The sequence below is a fragment of the Ovis canadensis genome, chromosome 22 (assembly GCF_042477335.2).
Source record: "Ovis canadensis isolate MfBH-ARS-UI-01 breed Bighorn chromosome 22, ARS-UI_OviCan_v2, whole genome shotgun sequence".
Lineage (NCBI taxonomy): Eukaryota > Metazoa > Chordata > Mammalia > Artiodactyla > Bovidae > Ovis > Ovis canadensis.
Window position 1 is genome coordinate 32,865,516 of NC_091266.1, and position 15,793 is coordinate 32,881,308.

Sequence of the window (15,793 nt, forward strand, 5' to 3'; positions counted from 1 at the left end):
TATTACAGATTCAGTTGTTCCATTTCCTATTTATATTGCAATTCTCATGTCTCACAGTTTCAACTGTTTTGAGGTCTTGAATTTAAAAAAAATTATTTTAAGTAAAGACTTTACATTATTTGTGTTTTACAGTACATAAAACATAAAGGACAGGATATCCCAAAGTATTTTCGTCTTGAGCAGTTGCAAGATGAATTTAACTTTGCTTCTGAAGAGGAAATGAAAAAGAGTAAACGTTTCCAGCTATTGCAACTTAGAAATGCTGGTCAATTAGATGTTTTCCTTCTGCAGCAAATGCCCCTTTATGATACAGAGATTCCAGATTTAGTCTTCCAGGTACTTGGTTTCTATTTGAATATTGCATTTTCTATGATAAGTTAACGTTTTGCTGCTTTAAATCTGTCTTAATTTTTTTAAAACTATCTGTAGACAAAAATTTTCCCCTTCTTAATTTTTTTTTTACTTGAAGTATATTTGATATACAGTGTTTGTAAAAGATTCACAGGTGTATAGTATAGCGATTTACAACTTTTAAAGGTTATGTTCCATTTATAGTTATTCTCCAGGCAAGAATACTGGAGTGGGTTGAAAAGGAAATGGTAACCCACTGCACAGCACAGCACACCAGTACTCTTGCTTGGAGAATCCCATGGACAAAGGAGCCTGGCAGGCTACAGTCCATGGGGTCACAAAGACTTGGATACAACTGAGTGACTCTCACTCACTCGTAGTTATCATAAAATACTGACTATATTCCCTCGGTTGTACAACATATCCTTGTAGTTCATTTTATACATAATAGTCTGTACCTCTTAATTTTTTATCCCTCTATTACCCCTCAATAAAATTTCAATAAATCAAAAAAAGCAATATGTTATATATAAATATATAATTGCACATCATAATCTCGTAGGGTTTATTTCTAGGTAATGGAGATAATCTAATTAAGGAATCTATTAATATAATTTACCACATTAACAGAATTAAGGAAGGAAAAAATATGCTTCTCTTAATAAATGCCCAAAAGGCACTTAATAATTTCAGTGCTCATTCATGATGAAAGCTTTTCGCATCCTAGAATTAGAAGAGAACTTCTTTAAACTGATTTAAAATATTCAGTATTTTGGATTTTTCTGCTGATGCAAACTGCTTTGAAAAGAAGTGTTTCAGGTCAATTGTAGAATTGTGGGAATGGGAGGAGAGATGAGGACACCTACACACCCACTGGATAATTAGAGGGAGTTTCAGAGTTAATTAGCCAGAAATGCAGAAATATACAGAAGTCGGGCAGAGCACAGGGCAGGAAGCACAGCACAGTGAAGCAAATTTTGTGTTGGTTTTTCCTGGACTCTGGTACTATGGTGGGGGTTTGGGAATATTAAACTTCTTGTGACATGTCCACATAGAGTAGGATTTTGCAAGAGCTAAGAACAAAACAAAAAACAAACCAAACCAAAAAACCTGTACAAAATAGGCAAGGTTTACATTACCACCCCAGAAAAATTAATATGTTCATGGTAAATGCACTTCCATTTAAGGGAATGTTTACAAATGTTGGACTCCTCTAGTTCTTAAACCCAATTCAAGGTCAATAAGGATATATCATCCTTCAAGAGAAGAAATAGAGCCAGTGCCTAGGTGTCCCTGAGCAAATTCTCTGTCTCCAGCTTTCCAACGTTCTGAAAAACCAGTTCCTTATAAACTATCCCTTGATTTGATTCAGTGCCTGATTATCTGTGTGGCTCTGAAACTGTTTGGTATAATGATCACTATCAGAAATCAGTTTCCTCATAGACTCCTACACAAACATTGTACTTAGTAGCTAAACATCAGTTTTCCCATTAATCTCAACAACTTGAAAATGCCTGCTATCATCTCTACCGGTAAGAGCCAATGCCTTAAGCCAGAAAGAAGAAAGGAAAGAAGAAAATTAGAATTGGAATAGAAGAGACAAACTGTCCATGTTTGCAGAAAATTCATTTGTCTATGTGGAAAACATAAGAGAATCTACAGCTAACTGTGCATGCTGACCGCGCTAAGTAGCTTCAGTCATGTTTGACTCTTTGCGCTCTTATAGACTATAGTCCTCTAGGCTCCTCTGTCCATGGGATTCTCCAGACAAGAATACTGGAGTGAGTTGCCGTGCCCTCCTCCAGGAGATCTTCCCAGCCCAGGGATTGAACCCATTCTCTTATGTCTCTTGCATTGGCAGGCAGATTCTTTACTGCTAGTGCCACCTGCACACGTAATAAATTTGCTGAAGATAATATCCACTTTTAAGAATAAATAGCTACTTTTTTTATTTTAAAAGGAAAATTGTACCTCTATAATAGAGAAATCTAGTTGTTACCACCTTGACTTAGTGATCCAGCTTAATCTTATTAAGTGCGGTAGGCAGAATAATGGCTCCCTAAAGATGTCTACTTCCTAACGCCCAGAACCTATGAAAATGTAATGTACCTTGTTTAAAACGGGGAGATTATTGTTGATTATCTGGGTGGACCTAATTTAATTGTATGAGCCTTTACAAGCAGAGAAAACTTTCCAACTAAGAGCAAAAGAAAGATCGCTTTTGCAATAGCAGGAGAAATCAGAGGAATTCCAGGCATGAGAGGGACTCAGCATGTAGTTGCTGGCTCTGTGATTTAACAGTCCACCTGTGAAGATTGGAGAGATGCTGAGACGGGCCTGAACTGACAGCCAGTGAGGAAACAAGACCTCAGTTCTGTAACCATGAGATATTAGATTCTGCCAACCATCTAGATGACAGTGGAAGCAGATTCTTCTCCGAGTCTGCTGGTGAGAACCCAGCTGGCCTAAACCTTGGTATTAGCCTTGTGAAACCTGGAGTAGCTACTGCTAAGTCACTGCAGTCGTGTCCGACTCTGTGCGACCCCATAGACAGCAGCCCACCAGGCTCCCCAAGTGGATTGCCATTTCCTTCTCCAATGCATGAAAGTGAAAAGTGAAAGTGAAAGTCGCTCAGTCGTGACCGACTCTTAGCGACCCCGTAGACGGCAGCCTACCAGGCTCCTCTGCCCGTGGGATTTTCCAGGCAAGAGTACTGGAGTGGGTTGCCACTACCTTCTCCAATAAATAGCTAACACCACTGTAAATAAGTCCATTTGTATCATGAGACAGTCTAGGCTTCTAAGCTACAAAACTCTGAGAATAAATTTGTATTGTCTGGAGCCACTAAATCTGTGATAATTTGTTCCAGCAGCAATAGGAAACTAAAACATTGATAAAGGATAGGCAAATATTATTGCCTCCTAATGTGATACAACATGAAATACACAGCACTACGTGTTTGAAATACCCTTGTCAAAAATGTATTACCTGAATCAAATTAAGACTTTGTTTTTTTACGAGAAATATGAGGAATAGAGAAACAAGTTAAATAGCACCAGGGGAACCAGTCAGAGAAATATGAAATGTGGGACTACTGGCTAGGAAGTGCAACTGTTTTTCTGTTACATTTTGATCTCTTTAAAAAGCCATCATTTTTAGACTTAAATAGATATTTCTCCAAAGAAGACATACAAGTGGCCAACAATTACATCAAGAGACAGATGTTCAATATTGTTATATGTTCAGTTCAGTTCAGTCACTCAGTCGTGTCTGACTCTTTGCGACCCCATGAATCACAGCACGCCAGGCCTCCCTGTCCATCACCAACTCCTGGAGTTCACTCACACTCATATCCATTGAGTCGGTGATGCCATCCAGCCATCTCATCCTCTGTCGTCCCCTTCTCCTGCCCCCAATACCTCCCAGCATCAGGGTCTTTTCCAATGAATCAACTCTTCTCATGAGGTGGCCAAAGTATTGGAGTTTCAGCTTTAGCATCAGTCCTTCCAATGAACACACAGGACTGATCTCCTTTAGGATGGACTGGTTGGATCCCCTTGCAGTCCAAGGGACTCTGAAGAGTCTTCTCCAACACCACAGTTCAAAAGCATCAATTCTTCGGCACTCAGCTTTCTTTACATTCCAACTCTCACAACCATACATGACCACTGGAAAAACCATAGCCTTGACTAGATGGACCTTTGTTGGCAAAGTAATATCTCTGCTTTTGAATATGCTATCTAGGTTGGTCATAACTTTCCTTCCAAGGAGTAAGCGTCTTTTAATTTCATGGTTGTTATATGTTAGAGAAATGCAAATCAAAACTACTATGAAGTATCATCTCACTCCAATCAGAGTAGCCATCATTAACAAGTCTACAAATAGAAAATGCTGGAGAGGGAGTGGAGAAAAGGGAACCTTCATACACTGTTGATGGGAATGTAAATTGGTGTAGTCGCTATGAAGAATAGTATGGAAGTTCCTTAAAAAAACTGAAAATAGTGTTATCATATGATCCAACAATCGCACTGCTTGGCATATATCCAGAGAAAACTCTTAATTCAAAAAGATAAATGCGTCCCAATGTTCATAGCAGCAGTATTTATAATAGCAAGGCATGGAAGGAACCTAAGTATGCATCTAATGGATAAAGAAGATGTGGTAGTGTATATATACACTCGGCCATAAAAAATAATGAAGTAATTCCATTTGCAGCAACACAGATGGACCAAGAGATTATCACACTACATGATAATCGTGTCGTAAGTCAGAAGGAAAAAGACAAATGATACCATCTTCAACTTAGGAAATGCATTTCAAAGTCTTAAAAAAGAGAGCTGTGCATTTATGTGCTCATGCACGTACATCCCTTGATTTGCTAGGAATTTCCAGGCTGTAATCAGTAGCAGTTTTCTAGAATTGTGTAAAGCTATCATTTGGCCGTCTTATGTAAAACTTGTTCTCAGTAAAATAAGATGAAAAAATATATATGATACCACTTACATGTGGGATCTGAAAAAAAGATAGGAACTTACTTTAAAAACAGAAATAAGACTCATGGACATAGAGAACAAATTTACCAATACCATAGGGGAAAGGAAGTGGAGGAGGAGTAAATTAGGCGTTTGAGATTAGCAGATACAAGCTACTATATAGAAAATCAATAAACAACAGATTCCTGCTGTATAACACAGGGAACTTTATCCATATCTTGTAATAACTTATAATGGGAAAAAATCTGAAAAAATATGAACAGTGATTGGTGGAAAAACAGCAGCAGTTGGTAAAATTTGGATATTAGAATATTAAATATATTGATGATTGAATTATAGATATATTGGGAAATTATTAATTTTGTGGTCTGTGATTATGGCACTGTGAATGTGTCCATAGTATTTGGAGATTCATGCTGAAGTATTTATTTAAGAGTGAAGTGTCATGGTGCTATAATTTACACTGAGATATTTTAGCCGAAAAAAGAAAAGAAATAGATTAAACAAATGTGGCAAAATGTTAATTACTTAATCTAGAGAGTAAGTACATAGATTTTAACAGTCTTTCTCATTTTCTGTATGTTTGAAAAACTTGAGGAAAAATTAGAGACAAAAAATAAATAGCATTCTATACACCAATGAAAACCCACTAAAAATGTAATTTAGCAAAGATGCACCTTACAGTAGCAATAAAAACTCTTAAATACACAGGAATATGTTTAACAAAACATGTACAAAACTTAATGGAGAGAATTGTAGAACATTTTGAATGATGTAAAATTAGATTCAGACTTCACAAAAGAAACAAATTCCATGTGTAATGAAGATTACCTGTGAAATGCAAAACTCTATTTTTAAAATTAATTTTTATTGGAGTATAGTTGCTTTACAGTATTGTGTTTCTACTGTACTGCAAAGTGAATCAGCTGTATGTATACATATGTCCCCTCTCTGTGGGATTTCCTTCCCATTCAGGTGGCAACAGAGCATCAAGTAGAGTTCCCGGCGCTATACAGCAGAGTCTCATTAGTTATCTATTTTATACATAGCATCCATAGCATACATATGTCAATCCCAATCTCCCAATTCCTCCTCCCGCCCCACTCCCCTCCTTGGTATCCATACATTTGCTCTCTACATCTGTGTCTCTACTTCTGCTTTGAAATGCAAAACTTTAAATGGATATCTTAATCTCGGACAGGAAAGTATTTCTTAAACAAAGCACAAAAAGTATAAATTATAAAGAAGTAGAATAATTAACTTGATAATATTAAAATTTAAACCCCACAAATTAGGAAAAGAGATTTGTAGGTTACATATTAGTTAATAAAAATTAACATCCAGAGTATTTAAGTAAATCTTATAATTTAATACTTTTTAAAGAAAATAAAGTGATATGAAATAGTAATATAATATATTGTTTGTTTAGTCACTCAGTCATGTCTGACTCTTGTGACACCATGGACTATAGCCTGCCCAGCTCCTCTGTCCATGGGATTTCCCAGGCAAGAATGCTGGAGTAGGTTGCCGTTTCTTTCTCCAGGGTATCTTCCTGACCCAGAGATGGAACCTGCATCTCCTACATTGGCAGGTGAATTCTTTACCACTGAGCCACCTGGGAAATAATATAATGTTGTTCATTCACTCAGTCATGTTCGACTCTTTGCAACCCCATGGACTGCAGCATGCCAGGCCTCCCTGTCCTTTACCATCTCCCGGAGTCTGCTCAAACTCATATCCATTGAGTCTGTGATGCCATCCAACCATCTCATCCTCTGTTGTCCCTTTCTCCTCCTACCTTCAATTTTTCCCAGCATCAGGATCTTTTCTGATGAGTCAGCTCTTCACATCAGGTGGCCAAAGTATTGGAGCTTTAGTTTGAGCATCAGTCCTTCCAATGAATATTCAGGATTGATTTCCTTTAGGATTGACTGGTTGGATCTCCTTGCTGTGCAAGGGACTCTCAAGAGTCTTCTCCAACACCACAGTTCAAAAGCATCAATTTTTCAATGCTCAACCCTCTTTATGGTCCAACTCTCACATCCATATACATAATGTAATATATCCTTAGGTAAAAGTGGTTACTTGCCAACAATTAATTTCACGGTTTCTTTGGATAATTAGAAAAGCAAATTACTTTCAGATAATTTGTCTAAAGATACTTCATAATTTTTGTGTTGTCTTTAATGTTCTCTATAATATAAAATGATTTTTGTGTGCTTTAGGAATGCATCCCAGAAATGCAGATGTAATAGATGCTGATTTATTTTAAATTATATAAATGAGGCATCCTGACAAATAATCATACCAACTGCTATATGTAAAGTTACTGATTATGGTCAACATATTTTGATTACTTACTACATGCCATGCACATTATAAATATTGTTTTAGTTAAATCTCACAGCAATTCTGTGACATGTTAATAGTAGTAATATTATTACCAAAGAGGAAACTGAGATCTTCAGTAGTTAATCAACTTTTCCCCAAACCACACAGTTAGTAAATGGCAGGGCCAACTTGAATCTAGGACTGTGACCTTCAAAGCCCACCAATTTGAACATTATACTTTAATGTTAATACTTCCCATTTCTTTTGTTTCTAATGATACCAGCTAAATGGACACATGAAGACTAGTTCTCAGTTGTCTTTACATCTTCTTACCATTTTCTCAATTGCAGTTTTTTTTCTCAATCATTACTTAGTTTTAAAAGATGAATGAAACTCTTCCTAGAATAAAACAAAATATAACAGTTCTTTGCTAATTCTCAGAGGGAAGAATCTTAAAGGATCATTCTGTCCTCCCAATTCCATTGTGTTGCCAATATCTCTTACAGATAAACTGAAATGAGTAGTTAATATTTCATTGCAGCATATCATATCTAAACTTTGTTACATTCAAGAAGTGAAACTAGGATATTATCCTCGTGGTCCAGTGGTTTAAAATTCTGCACAGCTTCGATCCTTGGTTGGGGAACTAAGATTCTGCATGTTGCATGGCATGGCCAAAAAAAAAAAAAAAAGTGAAACTAGTTTAATTTCTCTACTTACAGGAATATGAAAGTCAGATAGAAAAGGATATGTCCATTTCAGATGTGAATTCTATTACTGCACAAAGGATTAATTCTGCCAATTTTCTGAAAAAGGTAAACAACAACAAAATAATATTGTCAGTGTGTTTGAATTTAGTTTTGTGAAAACTAGTCTTCTGGATGCATAGCATAGCACTATAGTCTTCCCAGACAGTCAAGCGGGCAGACCTGGTTGCTCCTCACCTCTTTCTGATCACTAAGGGGTTTTCTGTTCTGTTCAGACTTCTTTTTCAGAGTGAGTTATTGACCATCTGTAAATGTACACAGTTGACGTGTATTATTGATGCAACAGTTACTTCAGTTGACAGCAAACTCATTATTAGAGAATATTCCAACTTTTTCTGTTTATACCCATCTCTTCTTGACACTGAAAATTCACTTTGAGAAGTACACCAGCATTTTGCTGGATTCCCTAGTTTTATGAACAACTCATAATGCCACACACCACAGCAGTTCAGCAGACAATGGATGGAGGACCTGCTGGGAGCCAGAAAACAGTAGAGAAAGACATGCTTCAGATATTTACAGAACACCCTGCCAAAGCCTAAACGAGGTTTGAGGTGGAATCCCTCAATCAAATTCACTCCTGATTTCTTTCCACTGACCCCCTCATCCTTGCACCCTAAGCTTCCAGAGCACAGGGACTATATCTATAGATCCACGATGCCCAGTACTGTGCTCTTCACTCAGGAAGTGTTGAGACACGTTTGAGCAGTTAATGAGGTTAGGAATAAAACCAAAAGGCTGAGGAGATTTCTAAGACTTCTGCAAGAGTAGAATTGATAGCCCTTGCTATAGAGCACCAGAGAAGCCTTTCAAGACAACTTGAAAGCAGAGAGCGATGGAAAGATCTAAGAGTACACACCAAGTACCTCGTAAAGACAGGAGAGAAGGGACCTTGTGTGGCTAGGTGAGCCCTAGGCAGGTATGTGCAGACCTGTTCTGACCACCCCATTTGTCTTTGGGCCAGTTATCTCTGCACTGAGTCCTGCTTTATTGTTTTATAAAAACAGACCATCAAAATGCCCGCCTTGCTTTTCTTCTGAAGTAAAATGATAAAACTGCGAGTGCTGTGCTAGTTTATACTCTGTCCCTCTGAGAGCATGGTGGAAATGCAGACCACTGTAGCTATCATAGTCTGTTTCAGCACTTCCTATTTATCATTGGCAGGTGTTTTTCCCCACTCACCCTTGCCCCTCCTACACCTTCTTTGTTAATTCCACGTGTGTGTGCCAAGTCACTTCAGTTGTGTCCGACTCTTTGTGACCTTGTGGGGTTTAGCCCACCAGGCTCCTCTGTCCATGGGACTCTAGGCAAGAATACTCTAGTGGGTTGCCATGCCCTCCTCCAGGGGATCTTCCTGACCCAGGGGTTGAACCCGCATCTCTTATGTCTCCTGCATTGGCTGGTGGAGTCTTTACCATTAGCACCACCTGGAAAGCCCAGTAGCCCCATATTTCTTTTAAAAAGAGTTGAGAGGTGATGTAATAATGAGATTTATGTCTTAGGAAATAAAGAGGTGTTCTTATAAGAAAAGGGAACACATACCCTACTCATCCCTGCTCTTCTTTTTGATGGATAAGGAAGCCCAGGAGGGAGGGTAGCGAGGATCAGGAAGATGGTAAGAGAGCAAGTGTCAGGATTCTGGAGCTTCATGCAGGATCCTGCAAAGGAGTGTCAAGAACATTTTGTGATTGTGTTTCAGCTCCTTGTGAAGACATCTTTGTTATCCAGAGATAGTTTCACACTACAAGTTGAAGGATACTGACTCTAATTATAGGTGCTGGAATCCTGGCTTGACATTGGAGGCCTCAAAGGGGCCATGGGTGTTTAAATCTGATTGTGAGTTATGTGGGTTAAACTCCCTGCTGTGTTACTGGGGTCAGTGGTACCTGAGACTAGGGTTAGAGCAGTAAAGTCCCAGCACTCTCATGGATTGCTAGATAAAGTTTTGCTGAAATATTTGTATCTAAGAGGCCTGCAGCGCTCCTCAATCTGTCCTTTCCATTAATTTACTCAATAAATACTTACTGAGCATCTGCTCTTAATCAAGCGTTATACTAGAGATTGGAATTACAGCAGTACAAGAGAGACTAAAATCCTTGACCTCCTAGGCATTCTAGTGGGAGAAGTCAGATAATGAACAAAATATTAGTGTATTAGATTGTGATATGTGCTCTAACAGGTAAAGTTGGAAAAGAGCACAGGTGTGTGTGTGTTGGGATATGGGGTACAGTTTTCAATAAGATAATCAAGGAAAGCCCCCCAGAAGGTAACACCAACAAAAGACCCGAAAGCTGAGGGAGCTGGAGTTGGAGCTCCAAAAAGTTGGAGTTGTCGTGGGAGAAGAACATTGCAGGCTGATGGAACCGCATGTGAAAACTGAGACAGGAAGATGCGGAGCCTGTGGCAGGAACAGCAAGGAGCTCAGTCTGTGTGCTGCCAGTGGAGCAAAGGAGAGAGAGAGAATGAGAGAAGAGGTGCGAGAAGGGAAAGAAAGAAGGAAAGGGAGGGAGGGCTCAAGCACAATAATGAGGTCAGAGGGGAGAGGGATGTGGTTCACCTTCAAGGCAAGCAGTTTGTTGCTCATACAGGCTTCCCTGGTGGCTTAGACGGGAAAGAACCTGTCTGTAATGGAGGAGACCTGTGTTCAGTCCCTGGGTTGGGAAGATCCCCTGAAGAAGGGAATGACAAACTACTCCAGTATTCTTGCCTGGGAAATTCTATAGACAGAGGAGCCTGGTGAGCTACAGCCCATGGGGTCACAAAGAGAGTAACACACACACACACACACACACACACACAGCAGAGTAATTCTTAGGAATTCTGTTTTTCCCATTCTCCTGCCACCTCATTTTCCTATATAATTTAAGCAGATCAGTAGTCTCTAGGTTGGGCTTTCCAGGTGGTGCTAGTGGTAAAGAACCCTTCTGCCAATGCAGGAAAGGTAAGAGATGCAGGTTCGATCCCTGGGTCGGGAAGATCCCCTGGAGGAGAGCATGGCAACCCACTCCAGTATTCCTGCCTAGAGAATCCTGTGGACACAGGAGCCTGGTGGGCTACAGTCCGTAGGGTCGTAGAGAGTCAGACACAAGTGAAGCAACTTAGCACACGTGCCTGTTACACAATGTCTAGGCTACATTATCTCCAGGATGATTTGTGGCAGGACGGAAAGCAGAAATTTGCCTTGAGACACGCTTCTTCCTGGTTTCATTTCTAAAAGTCTGCACCTGATGTAAAGGATGGGATCAGAGTAGAAAGGGAGGAATTTCCTTAGACTATAAAGAATTTCAGAGTCCTTAGAGGAACCAATTTCTGTGGGTTCTGCAAGCAGCACAGGCTTAGGGGAATGGCTCTGCTGAAGCACTGCATATCTTACCAAGCAGACAGAATGAGAACTTAAGGTCAGAATAGGATGAACTCAAAGGACATACAGAATGCGATGACATTTCTTTGTGGATCAAGATTTTTGCGTATACAAGTGACTTCTGTAAAAACACATTCACAGGTAATCATCTTTGGTGAAGACTAATTCTGTCTATGTGACTACTCTGAGTTAGGTTGAAAAAGAGATGAGAGGGTCATAATGAGAGTGTTAGGAATGATTTTGATGATGGTAGAAAACAGAACCATACTTTCACTTGTCTAATTCCCCTTCCCATTCCTTACTTACAAAAAGTAAGAGTAACAACAAAAAAAGAGTGATACCAGTAGCATTGTGTATACTTAATCTGAAAATATGAACTCTTCATCTCTTAAAAATATTTTTTGTAGATGAGAAGGTTGGTAATGAGAAGAATTGTCAAAGTTAGCAAATTTAACTTATCAGATATTGTGGCTGATTATGAAGAAATTATATCTGCAAGGTATGTATTAAAATTATTATTATTTAAGTCTGAAATATAAAGCTATAAGCTAGTTCCTTCAGAGTTCTCTTTTTATATTAATGTCAAAATCCAGTTACAAAGCATAAAATGAAATATAGTGGTTTAAATATTTTTAATAATTTTAAAATTCCATTTTGGACATATCTGTATGATTTATATTTTCAATTATATAGTATTTTAGTTTTTAAGCCTCTCCTTGTGGCAAGAAAAAAAAAGAAAGCAAAACACCTTTGTTCAAAATCAGTTTTGCTCTCAGATCTCCCTGTCCTGGGATTGATTCTGGAAAAATCATTGGTGGTAGCACCAAGCACTAAGCCTATAATCTCCCCCTTTCAAAACTGAATCCTCAGCAAGGACTGATAAAAGGACTCTGTGATCCACAAGCAGCTGTGGGGGAGCCTTTTGCTGAAGGAACTCAATTCTCATACTGTCTTATCTGCGAGATTTAAGGGTAGGATCAGGAATTAGGGATGTTACATATCTGGGAAACCACTCTGGGGCCACTTGCAGATTCTTCATATTAACAGGAAGGTTTTAATTGGTTTAGGATGCTGAGATATATTTTGGGGGAGGGGTTTCTATTCTAAAATATACCTTGAAGTAATTCTTCTATGAGCAAATGTTTTTTAAATGAAAACTTATTTTAAAAAATTTTTATTGGGGTATAGTTGATTTACAATGTTGTGCTAGTTTCTGCTGTACAGCAAAGTGAATCTGTTATACATATACGTATATCCACTCTTTTTTAGATTCTTTTCCCATATAGGCCATTACAGAGTATTTAGTGGAGTTCCCTGTACTATACATAGGTCCTTATTAGTTATCTATTTCATATTTAGTAGTCATATATAGTGGTGTGTGTGGTGATGGACCGGGAAGCCTGGCATGCTACAGTCCATGGGGACTGTAAAGAGTCAGGCATGACTGAGTGACTGAACCAAACTGACAGTGATGTGTGTGTGTCAATGATGAAAACTTATTTTTTAACTTTTCATTTTACATTGGAGTACAGGTGATTAACAATGTTGTGTTGGTTTCAGGTGTACAACAAAGTGATTCAGTTAGACACATACATGTATCTATTCTTTTTCAAATTCTCTTCCTAATTAGGTTGTTACAGAATACTGAGCAGAGTTCCCTTTGCTGTACAGTAGGTCCTTGTTGTTTATCCATTTTAAATATAACAGTGTATACATGTCAACCCCAAACTCCCTAACTGTCCCCCTCAACCCTTCCCCGCTGGTAACCATAAGTTTTTTCTGTAAGTCTATGAGTCTGTTTCTGTTTTGTAAATAAGTTCATTTGTATGTTTTTTTGGATTCCACATATAAATGATATTACACAACATTTCTTTCTCTGACTTACTTTCCTCAGTATGACAGTCTCTAAGTCCATCCATGTTGCTACAAATGGCCTTATTTCATTCTTTTCAATAGCTGACTAATATTCCATTATATATATTAAGAAACATATATATATGTATATATATGCTTATATATGTATATATATGCTACATCTTCTTAATCCATTCTCCTGTATATGGACATTGTGGCTGCTTCCATGTCTTGGCTATTGTAAACACACTGCAATGAATACTGGGGTGCATGTTCCCTTTCAGGCCATGTATTTCTCTGGATACATGCCCAGGAGTGAGGTTACAGGATGATATGGTAGCTCTGTTTTTAGTTTCTTAAGGAACCTCCATACTGTTCTCCATAGTGGCTTCACAAATTTACATTCCCACCAACAGTGTAGGAAGGTTCTCTTCTCTTTCTACCCTCTCCAATGTTTTTAGTTTCTGGGTTTTTTGATGATAGCCGTTTTGTCTGGTGTGAGGTGATATCTTCTTCCAGTTTTGATTTGCATTTCTCTAATAATTAGCAATGTTGAACATCTTTTCATGTGCCTCCTGACCATCTATATGTCTTCTTTGGTGAAAATGTCTGTTTAAGTCTTCTGCCTTTTTTTTGATAGAGTTGTTTGTTTTGATGATGTTAAGCATCATGAGCTGTTTATAAATTTTGGAGACTAATCCCTTGGTCACATCATTTGCAAATATTTTTCCCAGTCTGTGAGCTGTCTTTTCATTTAGTTTAGTGTTTCCTCTGCTGTGCAAAAACTTTTGAGTTTAATTAGGTCTTATTTGTTTATTTTTGTTTTTCCATTTCCATTACTCTGAGAGAGGGATTGAAGAAGATGTTGGTGCAATTTATGTCAGAGGGTGTTCTGCCTATGTTTTCCTCTAAGAGTGTTATAGTGTACAGTCTTACATTTAGGTCTTTAATCCATTTTGAATTTACTTTTGTGTATGATGTCAAAGAATGTTCTAATATCATTTTCTGCATGTAGCTGTCCAGTTTTCCCAGCACCATTTATTGAAGAGACTGTCTTGCCTTCATTGTTTATAGTCTTTCCTCCTTAGATTAATTGACCATAAGTACATGCATCTATTTCTGGGCCTTCTGTCCTGTTTCATTGATCTGCATTTCTATTTTTGTGCCAGTACTATGCTTTTTGTGTGTGTCATGCTGTTTTGATGACTATAACTTTGTAGAGTAGTCTGAAGTTTTTATTTTCAGTCTTTAGAGGAAAACAAGTGTGACCATAAAGTTATAATTCCATATAACTTTGTGTTTCCATGTAGGTTGCATATAGGTTTGTGTTGCCAGGAGTTGCAGCACTTATAACTAACTCCTACTCAGAACTATGTAGAAACGATCAAGAGAATAATTCCTAAGAAATGAATACTCTTTTGAAATAACATCTTGTTTCATGGGATTACCTCACCATACCCTATATCTTCTTGGACCATATACCCAAAGAAAATGGGGCAATCAGATGCTCTCTTAAAACACAGAATCCCTTCTATACTCAGAAAAAGATTATTTTCTGGAGTCTAAGACAACTCTGTCTCTCCTACACAGTAAAGAGAACATGGTTCAGAATAATGACCTTATTTATAATAAATTTTAAAGATCAGTATCTTTCAAATCTTAAGTTATTTTATATCAATCTGATTGACCACTTTTTAGCCAGTTGACATATGCAGTTTGTAAACTTCTTGAACAACGAAGAAAGTTAAAGCCTCAGAGGAAAGAAAGGAAAAAAGTGGCAGCACAGACTATCTGTGATAGAGATATTAAGATTCTTATCAGAATACTGAGAGCTTATAATATTCCTACAAGGAGAACAACAGTTAATAGGTAAGGCAATTGCACCGATTTTTGGAGTTACAAAAAATGTCTTAAATGTAAATTTCTAAACTATCTTTTTAATAAAACTGTACTTTATTGATGCTCTACATACAAAAGCTGAATGAGAGTTGAAATCTTCATTTGAATAGTCAAACTTAACTGTCATTGCTATGTAGTAAAAGTTTGCAGAAGTTTGAGATGCCCAAAGTATCTTTAACATGTATATTTTTGGGTGCTTCATTAAATAAATGCTTTCTGTCTGTATTCCCTATTTTGAAAACTTAAGCAGCTATTGCCAATTAATTATACTGTCCACTCACAGTGTTGGAAGTAGAATAGTAGAATACAGGAGAGAATAGGCTCCATTTTTGACTTGTCATTTTAGGTGACTTCTATAAAAATCAGATCTTACCATCTCTTTTGCAGGCACTCAGAATGATGTGTTTTATCGGTGTTTCTTGGGCAGAGGATATGTGGGGTCAGAATGGTCAAATGAAGTCATCCTGAATATTTAGTGTATCCTCAATATCAAGTGTCATATATTTAATCTCATATATAATTTATATATTGTAAATATTTCATACCCAGGTACCTAAGGGATACTGAGTATCCCTATCTACATTTAACACAGGTGTGTTCTACTTGCTTATTTTATGTTTATCCCGTGAATTCTACATATGAGAAACATTTTGCTTACTAGCTACTAACCTACAGTTAAAACCTCTTAAAGGTTTTGCCTGTGTTTTGTAAATATGATTTTATTTATGATACACTTG

General features: G+C 37.7%; 1 protein-coding gene across 3 annotated transcripts in view; it reads left to right on the top strand.

Moving 5' to 3' along the window:
• CC2D2B (coiled-coil and C2 domain containing 2B) overlaps positions 1-15,793 on the top strand; it is a 206,286-nt gene that overhangs the window by 153,448 nt on the left and 37,045 nt on the right. For 2 of the 3 annotated variants that reach the window (XM_069568146.1, XM_069568148.1), the window contains one exon: positions 133-1,930. In XM_069568146.1, the coding sequence (XP_069424247.1) occupies positions 133-139 (7 nt within the window). In that variant the 3' untranslated portion in view covers positions 140-1,930. Of the gene's footprint in view, positions 1-132; positions 1,931-7,897; positions 7,991-11,710; positions 11,803-14,855; positions 15,027-15,793 lie in introns of those variants that run through there. The other variant, XM_069568154.1, reaches the window with a different exon arrangement.